Below are 26,136 nucleotides of genomic sequence, written 5' to 3'. Positions count from 1 at the left end.
CCCTACCTCTCTATTTCCATACACAGGGCCTGATGACACGTTACAACCCTGGGAGGGGTGGGCCTTCCCTGGCTTCCGCCCTGCATAGAGTCCGCTCCCAGGGTGGTCCTGCCTGGCCGCCTGGAGTGAGTTATGTTTAGGACCCAACTTCACCTCAGTTCCGGCAGGAAGGAAAACCCAGAGGTGGCAAGGGGGCAGCTTTCTCAGATGTGCTTGGTATGCCCCCCACTCCATGTAAACTATTTAAAAATTTTAAATCCTTCACCAACAATTAAAATCTGGGATATTTAACACGAAATTTTGGCTGCTTCTGAAAAAGTCGCTGGCTGTAATAACACCGAATCTCATTTAATAATGAAGGCTGTGGCTGAGCAGCAATGGCCCCCCTGATGGCATTTTTCTCTCTGCCCATTTTCCCAGCTTGCTTCGCCTGTGTTATCCTGAAGGCATTTGGGTTTGCAATCCTTACTAAACCCCCTATAAAAATAATGGTAATAACGGTACCTTGTATTTACTGAACACTCTGTATGGCCTCAAATAATCCTGACCACAGTCCAGTGGGAGGGTTATGACCTGTATCTCTGTTTTGTAACTGAGTAACTGAGGCCCAGAGAGGTTCAGTTACTTGCTCAGGGTCACACAGCTGAAAAGTGGAAGAGCAGGGATTCAAACCAGGGTATCCCTGGTTCCAGAGGCCGGTTCCTTTCCTAATACTGAACTGCTTTGGTTGAGGAGCAATTGTAATGGTACCCTAGTCCCTGCAGGCACTCCCACATGGAGATGGATCCTTGTTAGGAGTGATTTGGGGGTTAATAAGCCCACAAATGAGCTCCATAAGGTGATACTGATGGAAACTCCTATGTGGCTAATACAGTTACTGCTTGGTGAGCTGTGGCCACCCGCAGTGTTTGTATCAGACTGTCACTGCCCGTTTAACTGATGGGGAGCCTTCTTAATTGACCATGGAGCCCTCACCAGGGGAGGTATCGATCGGGAGGTCTCTGTGCAGTTGTTAAAGGATGAGCTGAGGGGGCTCCTGAGGTCACTGCCATCCTAATGGCCCACAGTTCCTGCCAGCCTCTTGCTTCCTTGTTGCCACAGGCCCTCCTGCGCCCACCTGCATCCCTCCCCAACACTCCCATTACAGAGAAGCTGCCCAGAAGTGAGACCTTGGATGTGCTTTGAAGACACTGGTAGAAATCCCACAGACAGGTAGATGATATAAAGGGAACAAGTAGCTCTTTAAAAAATAAAACACATCTATGTACTTGGCAAGCCGGATGTGGAGAGGTGGAGGAACAACTTCCATTAAGGCTCAGAGGGAAGCCCTCCTCGGAGCCAAACAAAACCACTTCCCCAGGGCCCAGACATTCAGGCCTCTCGCCAAAGACTCCATCAGCACATCTCTTTATCCCAAGAAATGTACAAACGATCCAGACTGCCCAGAGACCGTGTTACCTTCTCCGCCCCTCAACCCATGGGAGAATTTCATTGCCTCAGGGTGAAGTCCAAACTCCTCGACAAATGGGATCTAGTCCCTGCAGACCTTTCTCCTTTTGGGGGAGCGAACACATGCCCAGACTAATGTGTTATGACTCCCCTGCACTCCTCCTGGTCCTTCCGTGTTTTTGCCATGATAGACAGCATAATCCCTGCAGGTCAAGATGCAGTCTCATTTGTATCATGGCCCCGTGGTACATACAGAGCTGAGAACCAAATGGTTTGACTGCCTAGGCATTGGGTGGTCTTTCTCCTCTGAAGGCTGGTGTCTTAGATGGTGTGGTGCACACCACCCATGGGCTAAACATGAGGAAAGGAGAGGACATCACTGTCCCCAGAGCCGTAGGCTTATAAGTTGGCCAAAAGATCTAAGCAAACATAGTGGTCACATCATAGCCCATGGCCTAGAGGAGCCAGAAAACCCCTCCAAGTGGCCTGGCAAACACTAGATGAAGCCATCAGTCTAGCTAGCTCAGAATCTTGGTTTCCAAGTCAAGTCAACTCAAATTAATTTCCTTGCTCTACATCTTTCCCACACTCACTCATCTATTACCAAGTTTACCAAGAGCATTTTTTTTTAATGTATCCAATTCACACCATGTTCACTATTAACACCTAGTCCAATCACTACAATTTCATACCTGAATGACTGTAATAACCCCCTTCTGGTCACCTGATTTAACTTTTGTCCCATCCAAAACTCTTAAAAATCATTCAGATGTTTTCAGAACCAACATAAAGGTTTGTCATGGCCTTTGGGACCAACATTATGGCTCTAGTCCATCTCTTCAGTGGCTATTACTTAGCTAGAACAGAGACCAAACATGGTCTCTGGACCAGTGTGCACAGTATTCTTTTGCCTAGAACACCCTATTTCCATGCCCATCCCTTCACCCAGGTAACGCTTACCATCCCTCCTGTACTTAAAGTTGAACTCAAGTTGAACTTCCTCAGAAAGTACTTTCCTTACCTCTGATGCAAACACAATCTATTATTTTCTCATAGGACTCCATTTTTCTCACAACACTTAGTGCATTTTATAATTACATACTTATTTGTGTGTTTATTTGCTTAATATTGATCTTTTCTACCCACAACTAAGTTCCATAATGAGCAGAACTCCTAATAAATTATTTGCTTGTTGTTGTTTATCAGTTTACTTGCATTCAATTCTAAAGCAGGTTTTATATGCATCTTCGTACTAGGAGGAAATACTTTCCAGTTTTTTTCACCACCAAGAGCCCTTTAGTTGCTTTTTCTGTCCCCACAGAGTTGAGTATTGAAAGATAGTGGGTAGAAAACTCTATATATTAGGTCACAATTAACTTCTTTTATCACTTTACTCATCACAGGCATGTATCACTACTAATCAAAGCTTCTAATTAGTAGTAATGGACCAAGGAGACGCATTCTTGACACAATTACAGCCCAAACAAAGAAACTTGACATTTACATTTGCTTCATAAATGTACAGTTCGCCTACCTTTTCAGATGTTGAAAGTAGATGTTGTTTGACCTAAGACATCCTTTGTGCCCTGCCTCCTGCCAGCCAGTCTTCTCCAGATACTTGCCACTGGCCCCTGCCTGCCACAATAACCAAGTTCTGGTGGAAGGAACAACTTTGATTTCCTTGTCTAGACTAGGCCCTCTGTTGAGTCTGTTACTTCCTTCTTCACCTACTTGAGCTCCTGTGCATCTTAAAAAGCCTGGCTCAGGTGTTCCCTCCACTAGGAAGCATCTCCTGACTGTAGCAACAGGTTAAAGGCCCCGAAGGGAGATTTCCACCTGACCTTGCTTAGAGATTGCCTCTTACCACCTTATCTGTAACGTGCCATCTCATCCTTTAGACTTGAAGTTAATCCTAATGCCCAATACAATTTTTGGCACATGGTGGGTGACTAATAGAAGTATACTGAAAGGGAGGAAAAAGGGGGGGGGGAGGAAAAAAGAAGGGAGGGAGGAAAATAAAGAAAAAGAAAGATTGGGGTTTCTAGTGTTGGGGAAAAAGAGGACATTTTGTGAGAATCCCATAACTCTGTGGAGAGAGATGACATAAAACAATCAATACCAATTAGTAGATGATTAGGGCAGAGATGCCTTGGTAACATTAATTAGGGCTATAAGTGTCCAAAGATTTTTTTTTTCTGCGAAATGTGAGACACAGAAAGTAAGGAATGAAAACCAGATTTAAACTAAAAGCACAATATGAACACTGGGGAGACCCATTTGTTAGACAGTCTTCCTGCATCAAGATGAGTGGGAAGGAACACAGTGAGCCTCACCTTTGACAGCAATATCTTCCCTGAACAAAATGATCTGCAGAGAGGCCCATCTGCAGGACATTAATATCAAACAAAAGCAATCCAAAGCCAAGGGCCTTCCCAGAACTGCCCCAAACCTGAGTCTCCAAGCGGCTGTGCACAGCCCAGACAGAAACTCATATTCTCCGTGACTGACCTTCGGCCTTGCTCGTCTCAGATCCTCTGAGGAGGGCAAGACTGAAAGGCCAAGGCTCATTTCTGACACACGGGGACTGCAGTCATTGATTCCGGTGCTGACGTGGCATGATATTGCTAGGCAGGTGGTAGGCAGGCTCTCCCTCCATGGTCTCAATTATCGCTGCCACTCGAGGGAAAAGCCGTGAGGAACAGCCCCATTTACAGACAGTGGAAGAGGAGACTCAAGGCAGGGCGCCAGGCACTCCCAGAATCAAAAGCCTGTACTTTACCTAATGAGCCATACCATCTGCTTGAAGTAAGGCAAGGCCGTGGTTCAATTTGGTTTAGTTCAGTGAAAAAGTCACTCTGTCATTATCATCCTTATTTGCCAACATTTATTGGGCTCCTACTAAATGCCTGGCAATATGTCTCGTTATCCACACATCGGCCTTTGAGAGAGGTCCCCTTTACTTGCCATTTTGCATTTGATATATTAGGAAACCAAGGCTCAGAGAGCATACACCATTCACCCAAACCAGACTTCAACCCACGTCTATCTGACTTTACAGCCTGAGCTCTTACCCACTGGGGGCTTTTGCTGAAACCAGCATTCCACCCCCTTTTGTTTCTTCCCTTTAGCCTCTGTGGTCGTTGTAATTTTCCATCTGGTCATCTCACTCGCTGCTTCATATAATTACAGGGATCAGCGAACGATGGCCTATGTCTCGCCCACAAGCTGTGTAAATAAGGCTTATTGGAATAGCACCATGCACTATCTATGGCTACAATGACAGAGCTGAATAGTTGTAACAGCAACCACATGGCCTGCAAAGCTGCAAATATTTACTATCCGACCCTGGAGGGAAGAAATAATTCTCCAACCCTTGATGCAATAGATAAGGCAACCACTATGCTAAAAGCTTAATTTTGTTATATAACTGCTAGAAGCTCAGTGCACAAAATTCGTGCACGGGTAGGGTCCCAAGGTCTGGCCGGCGATCAGGGCTGATAGGGGCCTTCCGGCTGCTGGTCAGGGCCTCACTTCGCTCTGCGCCATCTGTTGGTGGTCAGCAAACGTCATAGCGAGCAATCGAACTCCCGGTCTCCAGACAGAACTCCCCAGGGGACAATTTGCATATTAGAGTTTTATATATATAGATAATTGTATATGTGTGTATAGTGGTTACTCTTATCAATCCCACTTTATCAATAAGGAAAATGAGTCTCAGAGAACTCAGAGCCAGTAAATGGTAGAGCTGGAACTCAAACCCAGGCAGTCGGGCTCTCCATAGACCAGCTGTGGGCAAACTATGGCCCGTGGGCCGGATCCGGCCCATTTGAAATGAATAAAACTAAAAAAAAAAAAAAAAAAAAAAAGACCGTACCCTTTTATGTAATGATGTTTACTTTGAATTTATATTAGTTCACACAAACACTCCATCCATGCTTTTGTTCCGGCCCTCCGGTCCAGTTTAAGAACCCATTGTGGCCCTCAAGTCAAAAAGTTTGCCCACCCCTGCCATAGACACTGATCATATGATGCTAAGTGAGATATGGCCCTGCCCAAAAGGATTCCAGGTGTGGAAGAGATACTGGCAGCCTAGTCGATGAGTGCCTGGGTGGAGAGTTGAGCAGGGCTGTGGGGTCTTGGGGTTGCACACTTGCTTATGCTGGTGGCAACTGGGACACACAGGGAGGTTGGTGGCAGGTGAAAGTCACTTCTGAAAAGTGGAATATTCCCCCAAATATGCTGAGAATTGCTTGGCCAAATAATTTCCTAATAGTCTTTATCTTGAATAATAATCTTAAAAAGCAATCTGGTTGTTCTACCCAGCCTGCCCCCTGATTTTTGAGTGAGTGGCCTTGTAGGGAGTGGTTTTTGTTAGAGTTGTTAAGCCAGATTCAAGGGAGAAAGGCTGGCCTCTTCCTCTGGGAGGCTGTTCCTACATGACACAGACTCGGGGACTAGGAGAGTGGCCTGGGATACAGGGTCCTCTCTATGCTCCCTGACAGCACAGTGGACCTCCCCACATAGCCCTGAGCAGGGGCCACCTGCACAAACATTAGCTTGAACAGGGAGCTCACACCTTCCCAGGCAAGTCTGCCACATGTTTGGATTACTTCAGTTTGAGTGAATTTATGTTTTTAGCTGAAACTCAATTTGTCTCCTCAAGGCATGCAACCATGGAGCTCTGGTTCTGTTTTCAGAAGCATCTCAGAACAATGCTACTCCGCACTGATGTTGTAGTGAAGTCTTCAAAGGGAACATCATGCTCCCCCCAACCATTTCCCTTTTCTGGGTTAGGAGCTTGCATTCCTGCAACCATTTTTACTGTGATACTTTTCAAATGTCATCAGAATTCTCTTTTCTCTTAGAGTTTAGGACTGAAATTTGAGACTTGCTAACAAAGTCATAATGAATATACTTATGATAAGTTTTTCTTAAAGCTAAAGTCTCTAGTGATGAAATAATATATTTCCCAGCACTAAGTAATGATAATGATGTCCCCTTTGGTTTCCCTTTTCACCATGGTTTACTAGGAAGCTCACATCAAGGTTTAGGCTCGGTTTTCTCTTCTTTCCTAACTTTATTGTTTGCCTCCTATCTTCCATCAGTTACTATTGCCTTTGGTTTTATAGCATCTGCTTTTCATTGTAACTGTCTCACACAACCACTTCTATTTTATCAGTCCTCATACCCACTCTGTGCAGTCTCTGGATGAATGATAAATACTTGCATTTCACTGGTGAGAGTTTGAGTGGCACAACTGGTAAGTGATGGAAGTCTTTGCTGGTTCTCACACTCTGATAATAATTATGGTGAAGCCAAGAATAATGATACTAGTCATGATAAAAGGAGCCAACATTTACCAAGTGCCTCTGGCCTGACGGGTACCTTTCTGAATGCTATAAAGCATGGCTGCACTTAAATCTTACAACTTATACAGTCATATTATTAGCTGTCTATTACAGATGAGGAAACCAAAACACAAAGAGGTTAAGTTCTTTAACCTACTTCATAAATTCAGAAAATGCCAGAGTCAGCTAGAAACCTAGGCTGTCTGTCTTCAAAATGTGTGCCCTCATCCACCGGGCCATACTACCTAACGATCAAACCACTGCAAGCTGCCCCACATGGACTTCAGGGGTCCTGGTCCTGCAGGTGAAAAGAGCCATTCCTGGCAACCCCAGACCTGTAAGGTCCTGGACCTCATCACAGGGAATGTTGATGTGGCTCTGGGGGGTGGCTCACTATTGCCCCCACAGCAGTGGTGTCTGGCTCCCTCTTATCTACCCGTCTGCTCTGGGTGCTCCCAATCCTGTGCCCCGTCCAGCAAGCCAGGCTCAAACAAACCACCGGGATGCAGTCATCGGCCCAGCAGGGATCATGGAGGGCAGCCAGGCTTGGCTTGAGACCATCTGTACAAAGGTCCATGTTCAAGCAAGGCAAGGTGGAGAGGGGGCATCGGGACAATGTCCGCGCCAGAAAACAGGAAGGAGGAAGGAAGCCAAGAGGTCTGCTGGCTGATCCTTACTATACCTATTACGTGCCAGATGCTTCATGACATAAGCCAAATAGTCTCATTCTAAAATGAGGAAACTGAGCTCACAGAGATCAGGTGACTTGTTCTAGGTCATTCAGCAAGTAGAGGTGCAAACATGGGAATAACTCTTCGTAGGAAAAAGCCCCCACCAAATAATTATATGTATGCCATTGCAGGAGATAGAATACCACTCCTACTACTGGGGGCTGTGGTTAGGTAGGGTGTATGGGGCATGACCCCCAGTGGCTGGAGTTGGGGTGATGATGGGGCACTGTGGGGGCTCTAGGAGGAACCTCCTCTCAGCAGGAGAGGAAAAAGGAATGCCCTGCCTCTCTCCAGGATAGGGGCAGCAAGAAGACTCGGGGAGTGCAGGTGGCTAGGTGAGGACCCCAAAGCCCTCAGATGGGGCTGCCCATCTTCGTGCCTTTCTCCATCTCTTACCCTGGAGCATGAGAAGGGGGCTGGAGCTGGGTGCAAGCTGGGCAGCTGCTTGAGATTTGCCACAACCCCTGTAGGGAGTTTCAAATCCTGGGATGTTGCCCTGTCTCTGTGTGACCTGGGGCCCAATGCATAGTGGTAATCATGGTAAAAACAGAACAGTGGCAACCTCTGTTTAGTGAGCACGTACTATGTGCCACATGTGATACTGGCTGGGCACACCATTTGCTGGTCCAAGGAATGAGGGACGGGCTCATGAGCAGCCCTGGAGTCCTGTGCCCCTGCAAACTGCCGGCCACCCCTGAGCTCTCAGTGCATCTGTGATTAGATCAGACTATCAGCTTCCCCCTGCTCTGCTCCTTGTGAAAAGTCTGCAGTGCAGGCAGGGATCCAGAAGCGGAAGCCTTCGCCGCAGCTGCCTGCCAATGCTGTGCGGCACCGAGGTGGATGGAGCACTGCAGAGCCCAGGGCTTGACAGTTGTCCCTGGCGGGTGTGATGGGTGCGTCGCTGTGGACGCTTCTGCTGGCCCTCACCCCAGGCACCGCTGATGGGCACTGGCCTCCCTCCAGGTCCCATGGAAGCTCCTGACCTAATAAAATTTTGAGGTCCTTTTGGTCCTGCCAGGCCACACTCATCTTGAGCCAATCTTCCCCTCCCCCCTACAGTTTCCTCATCTGCAACACGGGAGCCATAAAGCCTGGTCCTGGTGGACTTGGTGTGAGGCCAACACGGGCCGGCGAGCCTAAGATGCTTGGGAGGCCTTGGCAGTGCTTTTAACGAGCAGAGGGTCCCGGGAGTCATTTTTCTTTTGAGTATAAGTTCTAGTGTTTTAATCAACCAAATGTGTCTGATTGGATTACACGGGAGCATAGATTTCCTCAGAGTGGGAAGATTTTCCAATTTTATTCATAACAGCTTTGGCGGCAGGGTGATGTTACCAAGTGCAAACTCCAACTAATTAAGAGGGGAAACAGAGGTCTCAGGTGCCCCAAACCAAAGAAGAGATGCTCAGATGGAGCTCCCCGCCTTCCTCCACTGCATCTGGGTCCTCCCCCTGTTGAGTGTCATCACCTTGATGTTGAAAAGGAGCCTAGCAGAGTCCTGGGCCAACTCAGTGCCCCACTAGTGCACCCGTGTCCAGACGTGCAAATCCCCGCCCCCCGAGCTTCTTGCTGGCTGTTCTGACTTGAGCTGATTGGGGGTGGGGGGAGTTAGACAATCACTACTGTGTCCCCACTGCCATCGGACACACTGTTACTCCTTTGATGTCAAATCCAAAAGGCTCTTTTCCATGTCTGAGCAGGCAGCTCCCCTAGCGTCTGACCCCAGGAAGAGGAAATCAGATGCTTTAAAAGTCTAAGGAGTACAAACTAATAAATGGGAAGAAAATGTGCCTAGTGATGTAGTGAAGTAGGAATGCAGGGAGGGACACCAGAAAAGCCACCTGGAAGGAATCCACCGAGCCGCGTCCAATACAGAGCTCCCCCATCCACTGCTTCTCCTCTAGGAGAAAGAGCTGGGCCAGCTGGTCAGCCATTGCATCTGATGGTGGTAACGCTTTCACCCGGGAGAGAGCAAGCTGGAGGTGACTTTTCAGAAGTAGCGACAGGAGCATCCAGTGCCTCTGGCCCGGAACATGTGACCCAGAGAACTGTCCCTGCAGGGCAAGTCCCCTGAGGTCTGTAGGAGAGGCAAATCCAAGAGATACTGTGTTCCCATCTTGACACTGAACAGCTAAAGGCATGAATCACTGACCCAGAAGCACTTTCTAAAGACACACAGAGAAGAAGAAGGCAAGAGAGGGGGCCGAGAGGAAGAAAAGAAAGGGAGAAGGGGACGAGGACGCGGAGGCAGGGGTGTGACAACGCGGGACAAGGGAGGCGGCAGGGTGAAGAGCTGGGGAGGAGGTGGAGAATAGAATCAGGAGGAGGCAAAGTGCAGGAGAAAACAGGACAGGGGGAGAAGTAGGGGGAGAAGGAAGGGGAGACGGGAGCGGGAAATAGAGGAGAGAGGAGAGAGAGGGAGAGCCGAGGGCGAAGGCTTCAGGGGGATTTGTAGCAGCTCTGCTCTGAAGCTAGGCTGCGGGTTCAGTGCTTATTATGTTTACCACACTCTCCTCTATGCTGATTTTCATGCCTGAAATATTTTATGATTTTTTTTAATAAAAGGAAGAGGAGAAGAATGAGATTGCGAATGAAGAGGAGGTTGAGGAATAATATCCTCCCTGGGTTTTTGACAAATGCAATCAGAGGGCTAGAGTGGTAGGAAGGAAGGAAATAGCGTTGGTGGCCTGCCCCCCACGTGAGGCCTCCGGGAGCAGGAAGCCAGTTTCTCCCTGAGGTCTGGCTCTAAAGGAGGCGCCTGCCCCTGAACCAGGTGGAGGCCATGGTCCCTCCACCATCACTGCTGCCCTGGAGGACAGAGGCCTGCAACGCAGCATCGTGTTCCACTACTGCCTGCAAACTCAGTGGGTCGCCGAGAGTTCAGCAATGTTCCCTGAGCTCCTGCCCTGCCTGAGACCGTGCTGGGGGCAGGGGTTCGAGACAGCGTCCCTGTTCTTGAGGACCTTATAGGTAGAGGAGAGCTCAGAGCCTCCGTTTCCCCGTCTGTAGAATGAGAGGACTTGTCTCAGTGGCTTTCAAACCGAGCTTGCTTGGAGCCCTGGGGTTCCAGGGTGTGGCTCAGAGTGACCGGGAGTGCACAGCTTCCCTTGTTTTCTAGAACAGCTCCGCTTTATTCTGTCCCAGATATTAGGATGGGGAACAAGCATGGATTTAGAAAAAAGATTCCACTGCTGAAGGAGAACTGAAAACCACTGAATGGGACATCCCCCAAGGTGGAAAGTTTTGAAGTTCTCTGTTCTATTTCTAAGGTTGTATGATCCCTTGAAGGCTCTGACTATAAGAATTCATTCACTCATTCTTTCAACAAATGCTCACTGAGGTTCCTCAAAAAATGGGATGGGATCAGCCAATCAACAAGTAAACCAACAAGCTAGCAGAACAGAGGGCCATGGGAGGGAGAGGAGGCTGGGGAGGGCCTCCTGGAGACGGCATCCTTGGAGCTGAAGCTTCCTGGGTGAGGAGACCAGCCTTGGAAAGGGGAAGAGCAGTCCAGACAAAAGGAACAGCCAGCGAGGAGGACAGATGACGAGAATTAATGGGGCATGTCCAGGGTCGGGGACCAGGTCAGAGAAAGGAAGGGGAAAGTGGCAGGAGATGAGATGGGAGGGGTGGCAGGCAAGGCCAGATGATGCAGGGTCTTGCAGATTTTGTCAAGACTTTGGATTTTAATTTAAATACAATGGGGTGCCTTTGGAGGGTTTCAGAGAGGGGCCTGGCATGATCTGATTAAATTTTATAAAGATCACTCTGGCTGCCATGTGGAGGGTGCTTGGCAAAGCAGACAAGGCTGGAGACCTCGCTTTTGGTGGCACAAATGAGAGATGATGGAGACTTGGGTACAAATAGCAGAAACTGAGAAGTGGAGAAACAGGGAGTGTTTAAAACTGAGAAGATTTCATGATCGCTATATCTTTCTAGGCTCCAAATATATGAGTTTTGATTCTTATCGTTTGGTGCCTAATTCTGCCCCCAAGTCAACCCACGCTTAGTAATTCCAGGAGGCAAAAAGAGAGCCAGTTCCCGGTGGCTTCTTGGCCATTTGGGGGAAAGTGCAGATTCACACAGGACCCCCCCCACATTTTATCAGCCCCTCTTCTCCTTATTGAGAAAGCTGCTGAGGCAACTTTCAAATTGAAAAGACAAAATCTTGGACCATGGACATGAACTCTTTGATTTCAGATGGGTAGGCAGGGATGATGCTCGCCAGCATCTGCCCACCAAGCAGCTGAATACAGATGGAAGTGAAGGGAACTTTGATGTGAAGAACCACAAGACCCAGGAGTAAGTGATCAGTAGTTATTTTTATGGTGCCTCCTACAAACTTATACTGTGGAAGATATAAAAGTATAAGACATATTCCTACCCTTTGAGAATGCAGTGAGAGAGAGAGAGAGAGAGAGAGAGAGAGAGAGAGAGAGAGAGAGAACGCATCCTCTAGCTGGGGAAACATGAGCAACACATTCAATGGTTAGACATCTGTCTGGCTAAATGCTGGGGGAGACATCTGATGGGCCAAATGGAGCGGGGCGGGGAACTCGGGGTCTCCACTGGAGCCCCGAGCCTAGCACCGGGGTTTGGGTTCCAGTCCCACCTCTGTGACTCACGACAGGCCACCTAACTCTTCTGCAGCTGATTCTGCTTCTTTAAAACCGGGGTAAAGCTTCCCAGCTTGCTTAGTAGGGATTACAAGGAATTTGAAAATGCTTCATACGTTGTAAAGTGTGATATAAATAGTCAGGGTTATTATTACTGACTTGAAGTACAGAAGGAGAAAGGAGATAGCAAGGTGTCAGCAAATAGAGCTTTCCCTGAAAAACAAAAACCTAATCAGGTTTCTCCCGCTCAGAAACCATTGCCCAAAGCAGGGGTTGGCGAGCTGTGCCTGCCCCCACCCCCAGGCCAGATCTGGTCTGGTGCCCATTTTATAGATGAAGTTTTATTAGAATACAGTCACAGCCATTTGTTGTCATATTGTCTGTGGCTGCGTTCCTGCCACACACAGAATTGAATAGTTGTGACAGAGACTGTAAGGCCAGAAAAGCTGAAAATATTTACTATCTGGCCCTTTAGAGAAAAAAATTGCTGACTCCTGGAGTAAAGGCTGAAGCGTGAATCCCATTTAAAATGTAAGTGCCACTGATGCTTGGAGCCGGATCTGAACACATGAGGTGAGTCATGTAGCTTCCTCCATCCGCGCCATCCCCTACTCTGTACAGCATTATGCACCCCCCCCGCCAGGTACTGGTTCTATCTGAGGTGGCTCTTCAAGGCCCCTTCTTAGTGCTGCAACAGGACTCGGGCCTTATTCATTTCTGTCATCTCCACCATGTTTATCACAGAGCCCAGGTCATAGCGGCTTCTCAATATGGTTTCACCAAACTCAATGAGTCATGGACATAATAACTAAATGACAGACATATTTCATTCATCCTAGAGACCTAGTGATTGTATATCTTTGAAAGAGAAAGTAAGTTGGAAATGAATTAATTTGTCATTTAATAATTAGTTACACAAATATTTATTCCATGCCAACTACGCAACTATTCCATGCTATAGAAGCTAAGGCAAATAGGTAATAGGGGATTATATTCATTCCTTTAACAAGAGTTCACTTAACATGGGCTCTGTATCAAGATGGGTGTAAGGGCCAGGGGTTCAGAGTGGACTATGACCGGTGTCTGCCCTCAGGAGCTTGCAGTCTAGTTGAGGAAGCTGAAGGTCAGCAGATAATCACTGTTCAGGGAGGTAAGCGCAAAGTCAATGTGGTACATGAAGTATGGACAGGCAGGGAGAAGGGCAGGATTCCTGAGAATGCCATCCTGGCACACTGCATCCTGAAAATGTACCCCAGTTTACTCTCCAGAGGGCAAGTGCAAGGGGCAGATACTCTCATGAGTACCTCATGGTCCCCGTTGGGTTCTATCTGATGAGCTGACATGGACCATGCTGGCCATGTTATGTAGATGATCTGATTTAATTCTCACAACAACTCTATGTGGTTTTACAAAGGCCAAGGCACTTGTTCCAGACCAACAGTCAGGAAGTGGAAGATGCTAGTCAAGTCAAACATAGGCTAACACCTATGTACTCAATCTTTCACTGTAGAGCCTAAAAGCCACAGCAGAGAGCTGGGAGTCTATTCCAGAGGAAGTCCAAAGTTTATGCCCTACAGAGATAGTGCTTAATGTTTTGGTAGCTACCAAATGGACGTGATTTCATGAGAACCATCCAACGTGGACCACGCATAGTTCATGGTTGGAACGTAAATAGTCGCTGGTGTTCAATAAGTCAACAATCAAGGGAGGAGAGAATAAAATGTCACAGCAATAACAATAAAAAGATCAGCAATAACTCCCAGCCACGGTGTTCAACGGGCTGCCACAACCACCTCCGGGGAGCGATTCTGGACTCTGGCCAGGATGTTAATTAAGCCCTAACCACCAAGGCCCAGGGAACCCCCTATCAATTAGTGGTGAGCTGGGAGCCTGTGAGACCTGAGGCCTATAAAAGGCTATTCCCTTTAGCCAGGTGTACTCCCCAGAACACGTCTGTGCAAAGGTCCTGGTGGGCAGTGGGGTAGAAGAATTGGAATATAAATATGAAACTTTTTAAGTGAAAATTGTTATATTATATTTACTATGCTTCCTAGGTTATGTCTAACACACAAGAGTTTCCATATTTGCTTAATTGTTCAAATGATCACGTTTAACTTTTCATTCTTTACGCATACCAAAGGTAGGGTAAAACCAATACATATATAGAAAAATGCCAAATTTTAAATAAATTGCATAATAATAAATTGTTCTCCCATTTTATCGGCAATGATGAAAAAAGTCAGAAAATGACCAAACACAGTAACAAAGAGGCTCTGGTAAAGAGGCGTCTCATGCAGTAATAGTGGGGTTACACATTAGAACTTTCTGGAAGGAAAAGCGATAATATCAACAAAGTGTAAAGTGTATGGGTACTTTAACCCACTAATTCTTCTTCTAGGAATTTACTCCAAGGTTCACCAAAAAAAAAAAAAATGTTACTTACAGGATTATTCATAATACCAAATATCTGGAAACAACCTAATATCCACAAAAGGATAGCATTTAAAAAAATCATGGTATAACTAGACAACAGAGTTTGGTTCACCTACTTAAAAGGAGGGTGTGAATCTATTAGCCATAATATAAAACGTTCTCCATGCTGTTCAGTTTTTTTAAAGGCTTCCCGTGAGCCTGCATGGGTGTGCAATGTGCATGAATGTGGGTCTGGTGACCTGAATCGCGTGCATACAGAGTGGCTCTTTATGGATGGTGAGATTTCAGATGATTTTTTTTTCTTCCTTTTTTGTTAATCTTCATTGTTTGAATGTTTGCAATGCACATGTAATATCTTTAAAAATAGAAAACCAACTGTTTTTGAAGCTCAAAAGAAAACATTTCAAGGATACATAAATTCCTGGAGAAAAAGCAGGGCTAAAATCAGAATAATGGCTGACTTTCAGAAGGAAAGTGGGGAGGGACTTTGAAACCTGCCTGACAGCTTTGCACCAGAAGTCCCTATCCAGTCCTGGAGGAGGCAGGAGGAAGTGCAGTGGGCAGGAGCCTGGGCACAGGGTCATTCCTCGAGTTCAAATGTCAGCTCTGGCATTTACCAGGTGAATGACTTGGGGCAAATTACTAAACCTCCTGTGCCTCAGTTTCCTGATTTATAAAAAGAGAAGCTGATAGTACCTGCCTCTATGATTGTCACAAGGATTAAAGAAGAAAGTAAATGAAAAACAGCTATCACAATGCCTAGCACATAACCAATGTTCACTAAACATTAGCTTATGAAAACCAGCTTCAGACCACTGTAGTCGAAGTGAGTTAACTTTACCGGAACAAAACACTAATGAACAGATAGGGAGAGGGAAAAGGTGGAGGACAATTACCTAAATAAATCCGCAAAAGTAGACAAATAAACATCTAGGCTCTGCAGCACAAGAGGAGTAGCAGGGCCTCAAGACAAGCTGACAAGTCATTTGCATTATAGATGGATCCTGTTCTCTTTCAGGCCTGGCCACTCACTGCCCCACCTCGCTGGGTTAGTTGGTCCTTCTCAAGGGACCCGGGAGCAGGGAAAGCTGAAATTGCCCTGGTCATTACCTAGTAATCCCTGGAGAAAGAAGAAGACTCTAAGGCTGAGAACCATAGACAGAATGTGCGCTATTTTATGACATTCACTTTCCTTTAAAAACCTTTGGTCAACCCAGGCATGCTTCCAACTTGTCTGACCCCAGTGTGATCCCTTGAACTTGTAGAGAGTAAGTTCACTTTGCCATGTAGAGGATGGTCCTTTGCATCTCTCTAGGCCTGCAGGGGCCTTCCACCTCATTTCTCAAATCACTGATATCATCTGTCTGCACTCAGGGCAGATCCCAAGGGGACAAAGTCATAACCTCATGGCTAAGAACCCAAGCTTTGGAATCACAGATGCCTGGGTTCATATTTCAGTTCCTCCACTGAGTACTTACTCTCTCTGAGCCTCAGTTTCCCCATCAGTCCAATAAGAATCCTGACACCTGAAAGGTTTTGTTGTAAGGATTAAGTGAGATAATGCAATAATGAAAAGGCCATGAAGTGTAGAGGTTAAGAGCCCAGACTGGGGTACCAGACTGTACAAGTTCAGATCTTGGCTCTACCGCTAGCTACATGTCCTTGGGCAAGTTACTTAACCTTTCTGGGCCTCAGTTTCTCCAACTGTAAAAGGGGGATGATGTCAGATAATGATAGTTTCCACCTCTACAGGGTAGGGAATGAATGAGTTCCAGCTTAGAGCAGCACCAGGCACATTAGTGAGTTCTCAGTAAATGAGTTGTTATGATTAATGCATGGAAAGCCCTCAGCATGGTAAAAATAAGTGTTCAATAAATGGCAACTGTTATTGTTACAAGGCACACTTCCCAAAGAGAATTTTATGCACATTTATCTCCTGGAAAGCAATTTAAAAAATGAAGACATTAGGGAAGATCTTGTCCCCAAGTAAATGCTATAGTCACAGCAGAGAGCTCACTGTCCTGTTGCCCTGGCAGGGGATCCTAGCACCCCGGTGCCCGGGTTCTCCTTTGCTTCCAAAGCACCTTCATCCAGCCATCCACTCTATGAACAGACGCCCATGAAGCACCCACAATGAGCCCAAGGGGGGCTGGGAATACCCAAGAGGGCTCTGGCCCTGCCATCCTGGAGCTTACAGGGGAGCAGCACATCAAATGAATACACACAAATGATTATTTAAGGACAGCTGCAATAGGTGTTATGAAGTATGTGATGGGAAGGTGTAATGGTCTAGCACTGGAGGTGTACCTGAGGGAGGAGTCACTGGGAAGGCTCCCCGAGGAAGTAACATTTAAGCTGGGACTTCAGGGATGAATAGGAGTTGGCTAGTGATGCCCAGGAGTGAAGGAGGAAATGACCCGGGCAGATAGGCATTTAGTGCCGAGGCCCTGCAGCCACAAGGTGACAGGGGAACGGAAGGAAGCACAGCGTGACTGACTTGCTCCTAGACCCTCCCTCAGCAGCACCCGCTGGGTGGATAGAATTTGGAGAGAATCCCAGGTCCTCAGGAACTGCATTCTCAGTTGTTGTCTCTTCCCTTTCAGACTCTCCTTGCTCTCTGGCAACGACAGCCAAGCCTCAAACCCCCAGTCCCCAGGGCCAAGGGCCAGCCTTTCTCAGCTGCGACTCCCAGAGGCTACAGCCACGGATCACTTGCCCACCTATGAACTTGAGCCGCGTGTGAACCACGACAGGGACTCTGCGCTCTGCATGGCTTCAGATGCCTCACACCTGTCCTGGTCACACCCCACCGGGTTTTGTGAGGCTGTTTAGGAAGATACGTGTCCCAGGCTGCAGGAAAGGGGCAGAGTATGAAAGGACACAATGGCTCTGAGGGTGGGATCTGTGATTGACAGAAACGGGGCGGCTCCCTTAGGAGCATCATGGGTCATCAAAGAAGCTGACCCCCAGGCCTCTGATTTCGCCGCCTGCTTACATGCCCTGGCCAGAAGATGTGTGTAAGTGCCCCGTAGTTTTACACTGGAAACTGATGCTCCGGGAAGGGAAGCCGCCTATTGCAGACATAGCAGGTCTCCTTTGGAATTCACACATCGGGAGTCTGGCGCTATCCCCTAAATGGTACTTTTGTTGTCTTTTTGTTCAAGGCGGCAAGCTTTTCCCAGGATCGGAGCCGCCTGCCAGCCTCTCTTTGATAAACAGCCCACCAGCTCTCTTGGTAGATCGGATGTTTAATAATTAGCCTAACTCATTGTTTATCTAAGTGGCAATTATCGCCGCAATGAAATAATATTGTAACTGCAGGAGAAGCATTGCGGATAGCTCCCAAGCGGAAGCCACCGGCTGGGGATGGCCCACACGGCCTCCTCGGCACCAAGGAAAGGGCCGCTCCATCTCGGCTGGCAGGTGTCTGTGTCTGAGATGCCAGCACTGGAGGCTGCTCCCAAGACCTAAGGACATGTGCCCAGGACACGTGTACGGTCCCAATCCTGCCAACTGAGGCTCAATGGCCCAGCAAAATATAAAAATGCGCCCGGTGCTTCTGAAGCGGAACAGCCTGGAGTCGGTGGCGTTGGCGAAGCAGCCGCACCACCGCCGCAGCAAGTCTCAGCAGGTGCGGTTCAAGGAAGATGGGACCGGCAAGCCCCCGCCTGGCGTGGCTGGGGTCGACGTCCACACGACCGAGGACCCGGCTGTGCTGGGCATGACCCAAGCCCCCAGACACCACCCCCTCCCCGCCTACTCCCTCTCCTTCCCCAGGTCCCAGAAGGCAGGGGGCTTCCGGAACATGGCGATCCAAACCTCCCCCAGTCTCAGGAAGCATTTCCCGATCTTCAAGAGGAAGAGACTCACAGCCAGTAAGTCCCTGGTGGAAATGCCAGCAGCATTCCAAAGTGCCATCCAGGTCAACGGCAACCTCTCGGAACAGGACACGGTGGCTTCCGACCTCGCCTGCTTGCGGCTGGCTCAGCATCTGGAGGACGGGCCTCGAAGGGTCCAGGTGTCCCACCCGTTTCTCCCTCGAATGTCCAAGGTGCAGAGCAACGGGCCGGTGAGCATATGCCTGGAAGCAGGAGCTGGGAGAGCCTCGGAGAAAGCAACCGCTGCCATTCAGGTCCCAGAGGATATCTATCACAGCCCGGCCTGGGCGACTAGGGAGCCCGCTCTCAGCCAAGACAGGTCCGTGGAGATAAGCAACCCTGTCCACCCATTAGTGGACCCGTGTCCCGGTGATGGACAAAGAGTGCTGCCGTCAGATTCAGAGAGACCCCCCTCCTGCTTGAACGCCACCAGCGGTGCCAACCCCATGCCAGGCACAGGGAAACTTAAACCTGAATTGCTTTTGCCCAAAGACAACTCTGGTGACGCAGACTTTGGCCCACTGTCATCGCTGTCAAAGGAAGCGTGTGTCCCCTCGCCTCCACGGACTTACGGCTCCCCCTCGCCAGGCTCCCACGGACAGCCAGCCCATCCAGGAGGGGCTTCGGACTGTTCGTCATCGAGCAGCCATCACCAGGACCCGCCGCCACTCAAACCTAACCACCCATCCAGGCCTGCCCCTGCGTGTCAGGAGCGGACCGCAAGGAACCCCACCCAGTCGGACACCCTGGAGTTTCTAAACTGTCCAGGAAATGATCACCTCCCGTCTTCTCGTCCAAGGAGGGAGACCAAACTTCAGAGCAACAGGGAGCTTAACCAGATCCACCTGGCCCGGGGCGAGCTCTGCGACCTCCAAGGCCGGCTGCAGTCCGTGGAGGAGTCCCTGCACTCGAACCAAGAGAAAATTAAAGTCCTTCTGAATGTAATTCAAGACTTGGAGAAAGCTCGGGCTCTCACAGAAGGGTAAGGTGATTTGTTTTTTATGTTAAAAACTACTGGGTCAAGTCATTTGCCAGGAGAGGAGCAGACAGAGAGAGCACATTGGTTTCCATTAGTAAAATGTCTCCAAAATATTTGCATCTCAGTTGTTTCCCCAGATCGTAAGCAATGGCCTCCCTTAACTCCAACTGGGCTTCATTCAATTCCAGGCTTTGGTGGATTCCCACGGCTGTTTGTTTTTGTTTCCAAATATCAACAGACTAGAGGTAAGGGGGCGAGGAAGCAGCCGGGCCTAAAAGGATTGTAAGATGTGGGTCCAGTTGATAAATGGTGGGGGGAAGCGATAGCACACAGGTACTGCCCCCACCCCAGCCTCGAAGCCAGTCACTGCATTTGCAACGGACCTTGCCCTTTACGGACCAGCCTCAGGGTGTGGGCCAGGCCACCGCTGACCAAGTCGGCAGAAACTGCAATGAGGTCACAGTTCTGCAGAGAGAAAAAGGCACATGGTGCTTTCCTGGGTGACTCAGAACCAGCCTGGGCAGGGGAAGGCAGTTATTTATTTAGGTGTGACGTGTTCGTCCCTTGAAAATGTGCTCCCTGAAGACTGAGAGGAAGGAATGGTGAAGCTCACCCACACAAGGGAAGGAGAGAGCTGAGGAAATTAAGTGACATTTGCTGATAGGAATCAGAGTCAGTATTGCTTTGTGAGAGAACAGCACTGGGGGGCCCAGAGAGAGACGCACCAGACTAAGGGGTCGGGAGTTTAAACAACCTCCCTCCACTCTTTGCGAAGTCCCGCAGTGTCGCTTCTGTCACGAGGGGTGAAGAAGAGCCGATCATCCCTGGGATTGTTGTCAGCATGAGGAAACCCACAGATTTGAAAGCGCATAAACATGTATAAACCCTCTGGAAACACGAGGCCCCATTATCACGGCTCCTTGTGTATTTGTAATGGTCACGCGGATTCAGGGCACGGCTCTCGATGGGAGGGGCAGTGCCACACTGCGGGAAGGAGTCAGTAGGATGCGTGCATCCCCTGGGACTTTCGCCCACAGATTTACCCAGCAAATGCTCTATCTTGCAGGCGCAACTTTTATCGAACCGGCCAAGATCTCAACAATTGCAGTACCTGCCAGAACACGGCGTGCATCATATACAGGTACCTGGCCACAGCGGAGGCCGGCTGTGGCGTGCAGAAGCTACGGGTCCACAGAACCTTCTAGTAAACTCTCTTAGAGGCAGAAAGTCAAGAGAGAGGCAAAGACAGGAGGCCTTTCAATGCCCGAGACTTACATATCAAGGTGTTTAACTGTGAGACGTTAACATCTGGTTCTAAGGCAGGCATGGCTTTGCTTTCTTACAATAGGGCCTCTGAGCACATCCTTTTGATAATGATCCTACACTTACTGAACGCTGAGTGCTGGCACCTTACCGAGCTCTGCGTGCACATTGGCATCTCGTTTCAAACTTTCACCTTATGAGGTAGGCATTCATGTCCTTGGGGAAGTTAAGCCCCGGGACCCGGCTCACAGACAGCATTTTCAGAGAAGGGCTCAGGCTCAGGACTCAAGTCCAGATCTTTCTGACCCCAAACCCTGTGGTCCTGATTATTGCACCTCAATGCCTCTTCCTCAACAGCAGCTATCACAGGCCAAGCACTTACTATCCATCAAAAAACACGCTAAGCACTTTGCATTTCTAAGCACATCTTTTCCTTCCAGCAGCGGGAAAAGGCCGCTGCAATAAAGTGGGTTTTTATAAGTAATAGAAGGAAAGCATCATATAATAGTGAGAGCAGTCAAAACCCCCAAGTCAGCTGTCTGCTAACCTGTCTGGGGCTCAGTTTCCCCATCCAGAGGGTGGGGACTCTTATCCCTGTACAGAGTTGCCACAAGGAGCAGACGGGGTAACATATGTGAGTGCCTTTTGTGACTGCAGAGCTCTGTACGAATCCAAGGCCTTAATACCGTTATTACTAGAACGATCGATGTCCCCTGAGCGGGAAGCCCATTTCAGTGGCCTGGTGGAAATGCGGTCAAAAGCAGTCATTTGAGGTGATGACATCTAATTTTGTCCAAAGTGTATGGTTTTGCTTTCTCTATTACGTTTCTTTTGGATGAAAAGGGCAGCCCAATTGGGTTGCCTGTGTCTTCTTTGAAATTCTTCTCATTCTCTCCAGCAGAATCCCGAGATTTTTGGATGGGAGGCCTGGAAGTCAGAAGGCCCCTACACTTAGGCAGGGCCTTGGGCATTTCTTTTATAGAAATGTCAATTCCTTCCACCCAGGAGCCTCAGAACTACATATTTTCACCAAATGGCAGAATCTTCAGGAGCGAGCACAGAAAATGCCCTTTATCTCGGTGTGAAACATCCCCTCCAAAAACTCCCCTGGAAAAGGCAGGGGACATTGGAAAGAATAAGGCAGGCTCATCCATTGCCACCTTTTGCTCCTTTTTTAAACATCTATCTTAAGCAAATGTTCTAAGATCTAGGAAGACAAAAATTATTAAATGTCTAGACAGCTAGGCAGGACAAAAGAAAAATCTATTCATCATAAACAATAATTACGTTTAACTAATCTCCATTCAAATTTTGCATAGTCTCTTTTCTTCCTCAGCCAGATGATGTGTTTTCTGTTACCTTAAGATGACTTTTATTTCGCTTATGTAAATGGAAAGGATAAGTGGCTGTTACCCAGGCTACTGTGAGTTTCACGGCCTGGCCGTGGGCAGATCATTTCTGACCCCTGAGTTACCTCATCTGAACAATGAGGCCCTTTAATTAGATGCTCCCTCTGGTCCCCTTCAGTCCTGACATCTGGGTGTTCTGTGCTCAATTAAAAGTGGCAATATTTGGCTACACTATGACCTTCTCTCAAGTCTGAGAATGTTTGCATTTTCCTGTAGCTACTTCAAACAGTCCCAGCAAACAGTCTAAATTAATCTACACCCCTGGAAAGGTTAGTAAACCTTCATGCACACGTCCCTTCCCAGTTTTCCAAGAGGAGCAGCCACTGTGTATATCCACTGCTCATCACCATTCAGAGCCAGTCTATCCTCGCAGACAGTATCTGTACCCTTGTATCTAAACCATTGCGAAGGAACAGGCAATTAATTTGATGAAAGCAAAGAGATCAAACATTCCCATCATAGTAACAGTGGGAAGATGAGAGTTGTCATTTTTTTAAAACATTTCAAACGACTGCAAACCCTGTGTTGTGTCCTGTAAAGTCAGATCTTACATCTAATGAATAAGTGATGTGCAATGCTCATCCTCGGGCCTTGTTCGGCTGTGGGCCCTCTCCTGACGGCGGATGGGCCCAGTGCACGTCACTGTACGTAAAGCACACGGGCTCAGGACACACTGCCTGCCAGGTCTTTCTCCCTGGAGATGTTGCTGTTAAAGCTGCTTCTGGGCTATTTAGTCGCCAGTCACACTCCTCGCCGATCCTTAGCATTGATTCTAAGACAAGTTTCTCAACGGGTTGGGTGAAGGCTACCTATGGTACCTAAGATAAAATAATACTGGATTACCGAGTGAGAAGGCTGTTCTCTTTCCAAGTTTATTTCCACCCTTGTGATTACCATGAGGGAAAAATCGAAGTTGGTGCTAGAATGTCTTCAAAAGCTTTCCTATGCTTATTGATCACGCTTCTTTGCCCAGGCAGAGTAGGTCTCAGGCTCATAGCCATAGGCAAGCAATAGTATCTAGCCAGAATGTAATCATTTAAAAAATTTTTATTGAAGCTTTTAACTTTTAAAACAAGTCCCCCTAAATATTCATTGTAAATGATGCATGTCTCCATTTTCAAAAGTGGTATTGCTTATGTTATATACCTGTTTTGAAGTTTAAATAGAAAATGGATTTAAGGAAGAAAAGCATTAAGTCAATAGTTTCACAAAAACCATGAAGATAGTGAACGAATGATTGAAGTTTGAGAAACGGAGCCCTGAGGAATCAGCTCCCTTTCCTCTTCTCAAAAGCACGATCCTCCCCAAGCCACATCCCTCCTCCTCCCCCCACTCCACTCCCTGTTCCTCCAGCCATATCTCCCTGTACTTCATCTTCAAGTTCACTCTGACAATCATTGCTGAGCCTCTTTGGAGGACTTTGACTATACCAATCATGCATTTATATTCTGGACATAGCTCCCAGGAAAGAAATCTTCTTGGTTTAAGCTGTAAAATGCATCAAATGTTTTAAGGGAAGAGAATAGAAAGCCTTTCTCAGAAAAAAATTTCATCTACCATCCAAACATGTTACTTAGGAAATGGAAATAAAGAGTATGCTGCAAACTTAGCATTTTTAATGGATGAAGGGAGAGGTTGAAAGGTCCTTGCTTGCCACTTAAAGCTATTTATTAGCTAACCAGAGAACAAGGTATTTCACTAGAAATGTAATATGCACCCAGGCCTGTAGGTTTAGCAACCAACTTTCCACTTCAATTATTTAGTATTTTCCTTTGGTCTGCTTAGGATTCTCTCCCAGCATGGAGCCCGGTGACTGCAAGAGCTGGGGTCTTCCAGTCACAGTCCTCATTTTGGCCAAAAATGGAAGTCCCAGTGAAAAACACCCACAAAGCACACAGCTTATCTGTTCTTTCTAGTAATCACAGACGCATTTGCCGTTCTCATCACATTTCAACATGGACTGAGCAACATTCACTTCAAAGGCTGGACCTTGCACATCATAGCAATACCAACCAGCCTCCCTACATAACCACCACCAGACATAGCTCAAGCCGTCTCTTTAGAGAACAGGCATAAAGTCTGGGGTACATGTGGAAATTTCTCTGAGCCCCAAATGGTTGATCCCCAAGATATTTGCCTCTGGTCCCTGTTTCTCTCAGCAGCACATTATCCCTTCCTTCTCCCCAAAGTGTAAGGGGAAAGGAGGAGGATTTACAGCATCAGCAATTTATCTGCAATAAAAATGAAACCTATTTTAATGCATTAATAGCTAAAGAGGCTGAAACATGCCATAAATATAAAATCAAGCAAGCTGAGAATTTCCCAGGAATAACAAACGATGGCTGCTGGCACAGAGGCCCTGGTTGACCACAGAATGACCTAATCTTTATTTCTCTGTCAAGTGAATGTAACAATCATTACCACTTGTCCTACTAGGCACTGAGCCAGGCAGTTTGCTAAACACGGTACACACAGCATCTCCTCTCAGACTCCCAACAATCCTAATGTACGAGTATGGCTATTAGTCCCATTTTACAGATGAGGAAATGAAGACTCAGAGAGGCTCTGTGATTTGTCCAAGATCCAACAGAGCTGGGGCTGAAACAGCTCCTGCTTTCGGGAGATTTTCCTGTCCCTTCCCCTCTTACCTGGGACCTGGCATAATCACTGAATATATGTGCTCAAGTTCTCTGAGCGAACCTGTCCTTGCTGAGGGCTTAGCGGGAAGACCTCCTCGTCCCACAGGCACAGAACCCAGAGCGCAGGGTTCTCTCAATTAGCGATCAGCGTGATGATTTTTGCAGCTCGTGTCCAAGTGCCCAGGGGAGAACCTGCGACTCCCTGAGGACTCTTCAGCAGACACATGCCCTAGGGCCGTGGTCGGCAAACTGCGGCTCGAGAGCCACATGCAGCTCTTTGGCCCCTTGAGTGTGGCTCTTCCACAAAATACCACGTGCGGGAGCGCACGTACAGTGCCATTGAAACTTCGTGGCCCATGCGCAGAAGTCGGTATTTTGTGGAAGAGCCACACTTAAGGGGCCAAAGAGCCGCATGTGTCTCGCGAGCCGCTGTTTGCCGACCACTGCCCTAAGGGAAGGGGTGCCCTTGCCAGCTTGAACTGGCTGCAAGTTGTGAAGCTTAAAATTACACCCTACAAATAACAAGCAAACTGGTCATTAGGACAAAGTTTTGGAACGGGGGCGGGGGGTGCGGGTGAGGGGAGGCAGTGAGACTAACTAAAGCTCCTACGTTCCAAGGCTGGGATCCTTCCCCAAAGAAAGTGACTTGATTATCCAAGGAGATAGGAACCAAACTGCCCTCGCTGAGCTCACTGATGCCGCCGGCTCATTCTTTAGAGAAGAAACTTGTGGGAGGTCCCTAAGCCTGTGGTCACCAGCTCTGTGTGCCAGGAGCCACAGAAAGCCTCGCAGATCTGAAGGGTCTGCAATTTGCAAGTGCTACTCAAAAGTAAGGGGTTTCTATTATTCATCTGTTTCTATATAAGCTTGCATCTCTTTCTGGCATACCTAACTTCGATTTGCCCAGCCAAGCTGCTGCCAGGCTCTATTGTCTGCTCATGTATTAATGTATCCATCTACTGTTTGCTTCTCACTATTTCTTCTTCCCAACAAGTTATGACTTAGGCTTCCCACTGCTTCCCATTTCCTAGAAAAACATCCCTGTGCTTTTCACCTGGCCTGGTGGCTGAGGCATTGATCTGTGAGCTGGATTAGTGAGGTGCTCTCCCAAGGGAGACCTGAAAGCTCTCTCCCATTCCTGGCAGACAGACAGCTCACTTTCCAAAGCAATGCAGTACCACACCCAGACAGATTACATGGGCAGGGCCCCAAGGCTCCCTTAGACAATGACTGGGGCAGCCTGAACCAGGTGTCAGATATTCCTCACTGGACCAACCTCACTGACCTCGACTGCTCCACACGACCTCAATGGACCCAGGTCTGAATTCTGTACTGTAGCAATTTCTTGGCCCCCACTGTGAGCCAGAGCTCTGCAAACTAAGCCCTCAGCACTC

At 47.9% G+C, this 26,136-nt stretch overlaps 2 protein-coding genes across 6 annotated transcripts in view; one reads left to right on the top strand and one right to left on the bottom strand.

Moving 5' to 3' along the window:
* The window catches only part of DOCK2 (dedicator of cytokinesis 2), a 367,699-nt gene that overhangs the window by 152,398 nt on the left and 189,165 nt on the right, over window positions 1-26,136 (bottom strand). The gene's annotated exons all lie outside the window — the stretch shown is intronic.
* INSYN2B (inhibitory synaptic factor family member 2B) overlaps window positions 1-26,136 on the top strand; it is a 98,916-nt gene that overhangs the window by 68,541 nt on the left and 4,239 nt on the right. The window contains exons 2-3 of the mRNA XM_059699162.1: window positions 17,178-19,434; window positions 20,498-20,572. Coding sequence (XP_059555145.1) covers window positions 18,098-19,434; window positions 20,498-20,572 — 1,412 coding nt within the window. The 5' untranslated portion in view covers window positions 17,178-18,097. The remainder of the gene's footprint in view (window positions 1-17,177; window positions 19,435-20,497; window positions 20,573-26,136) is intronic.

Source organism: Myotis daubentonii, chromosome 5 (genome assembly GCF_963259705.1).
Source record: "Myotis daubentonii chromosome 5, mMyoDau2.1, whole genome shotgun sequence".
In the NCBI taxonomy this organism is placed as follows: domain Eukaryota; kingdom Metazoa; phylum Chordata; class Mammalia; order Chiroptera; family Vespertilionidae; genus Myotis; species Myotis daubentonii.
Note: the sequence above shows the minus strand (reverse complement) of the source record. Positions and strands in the feature narration are given on the sequence as shown.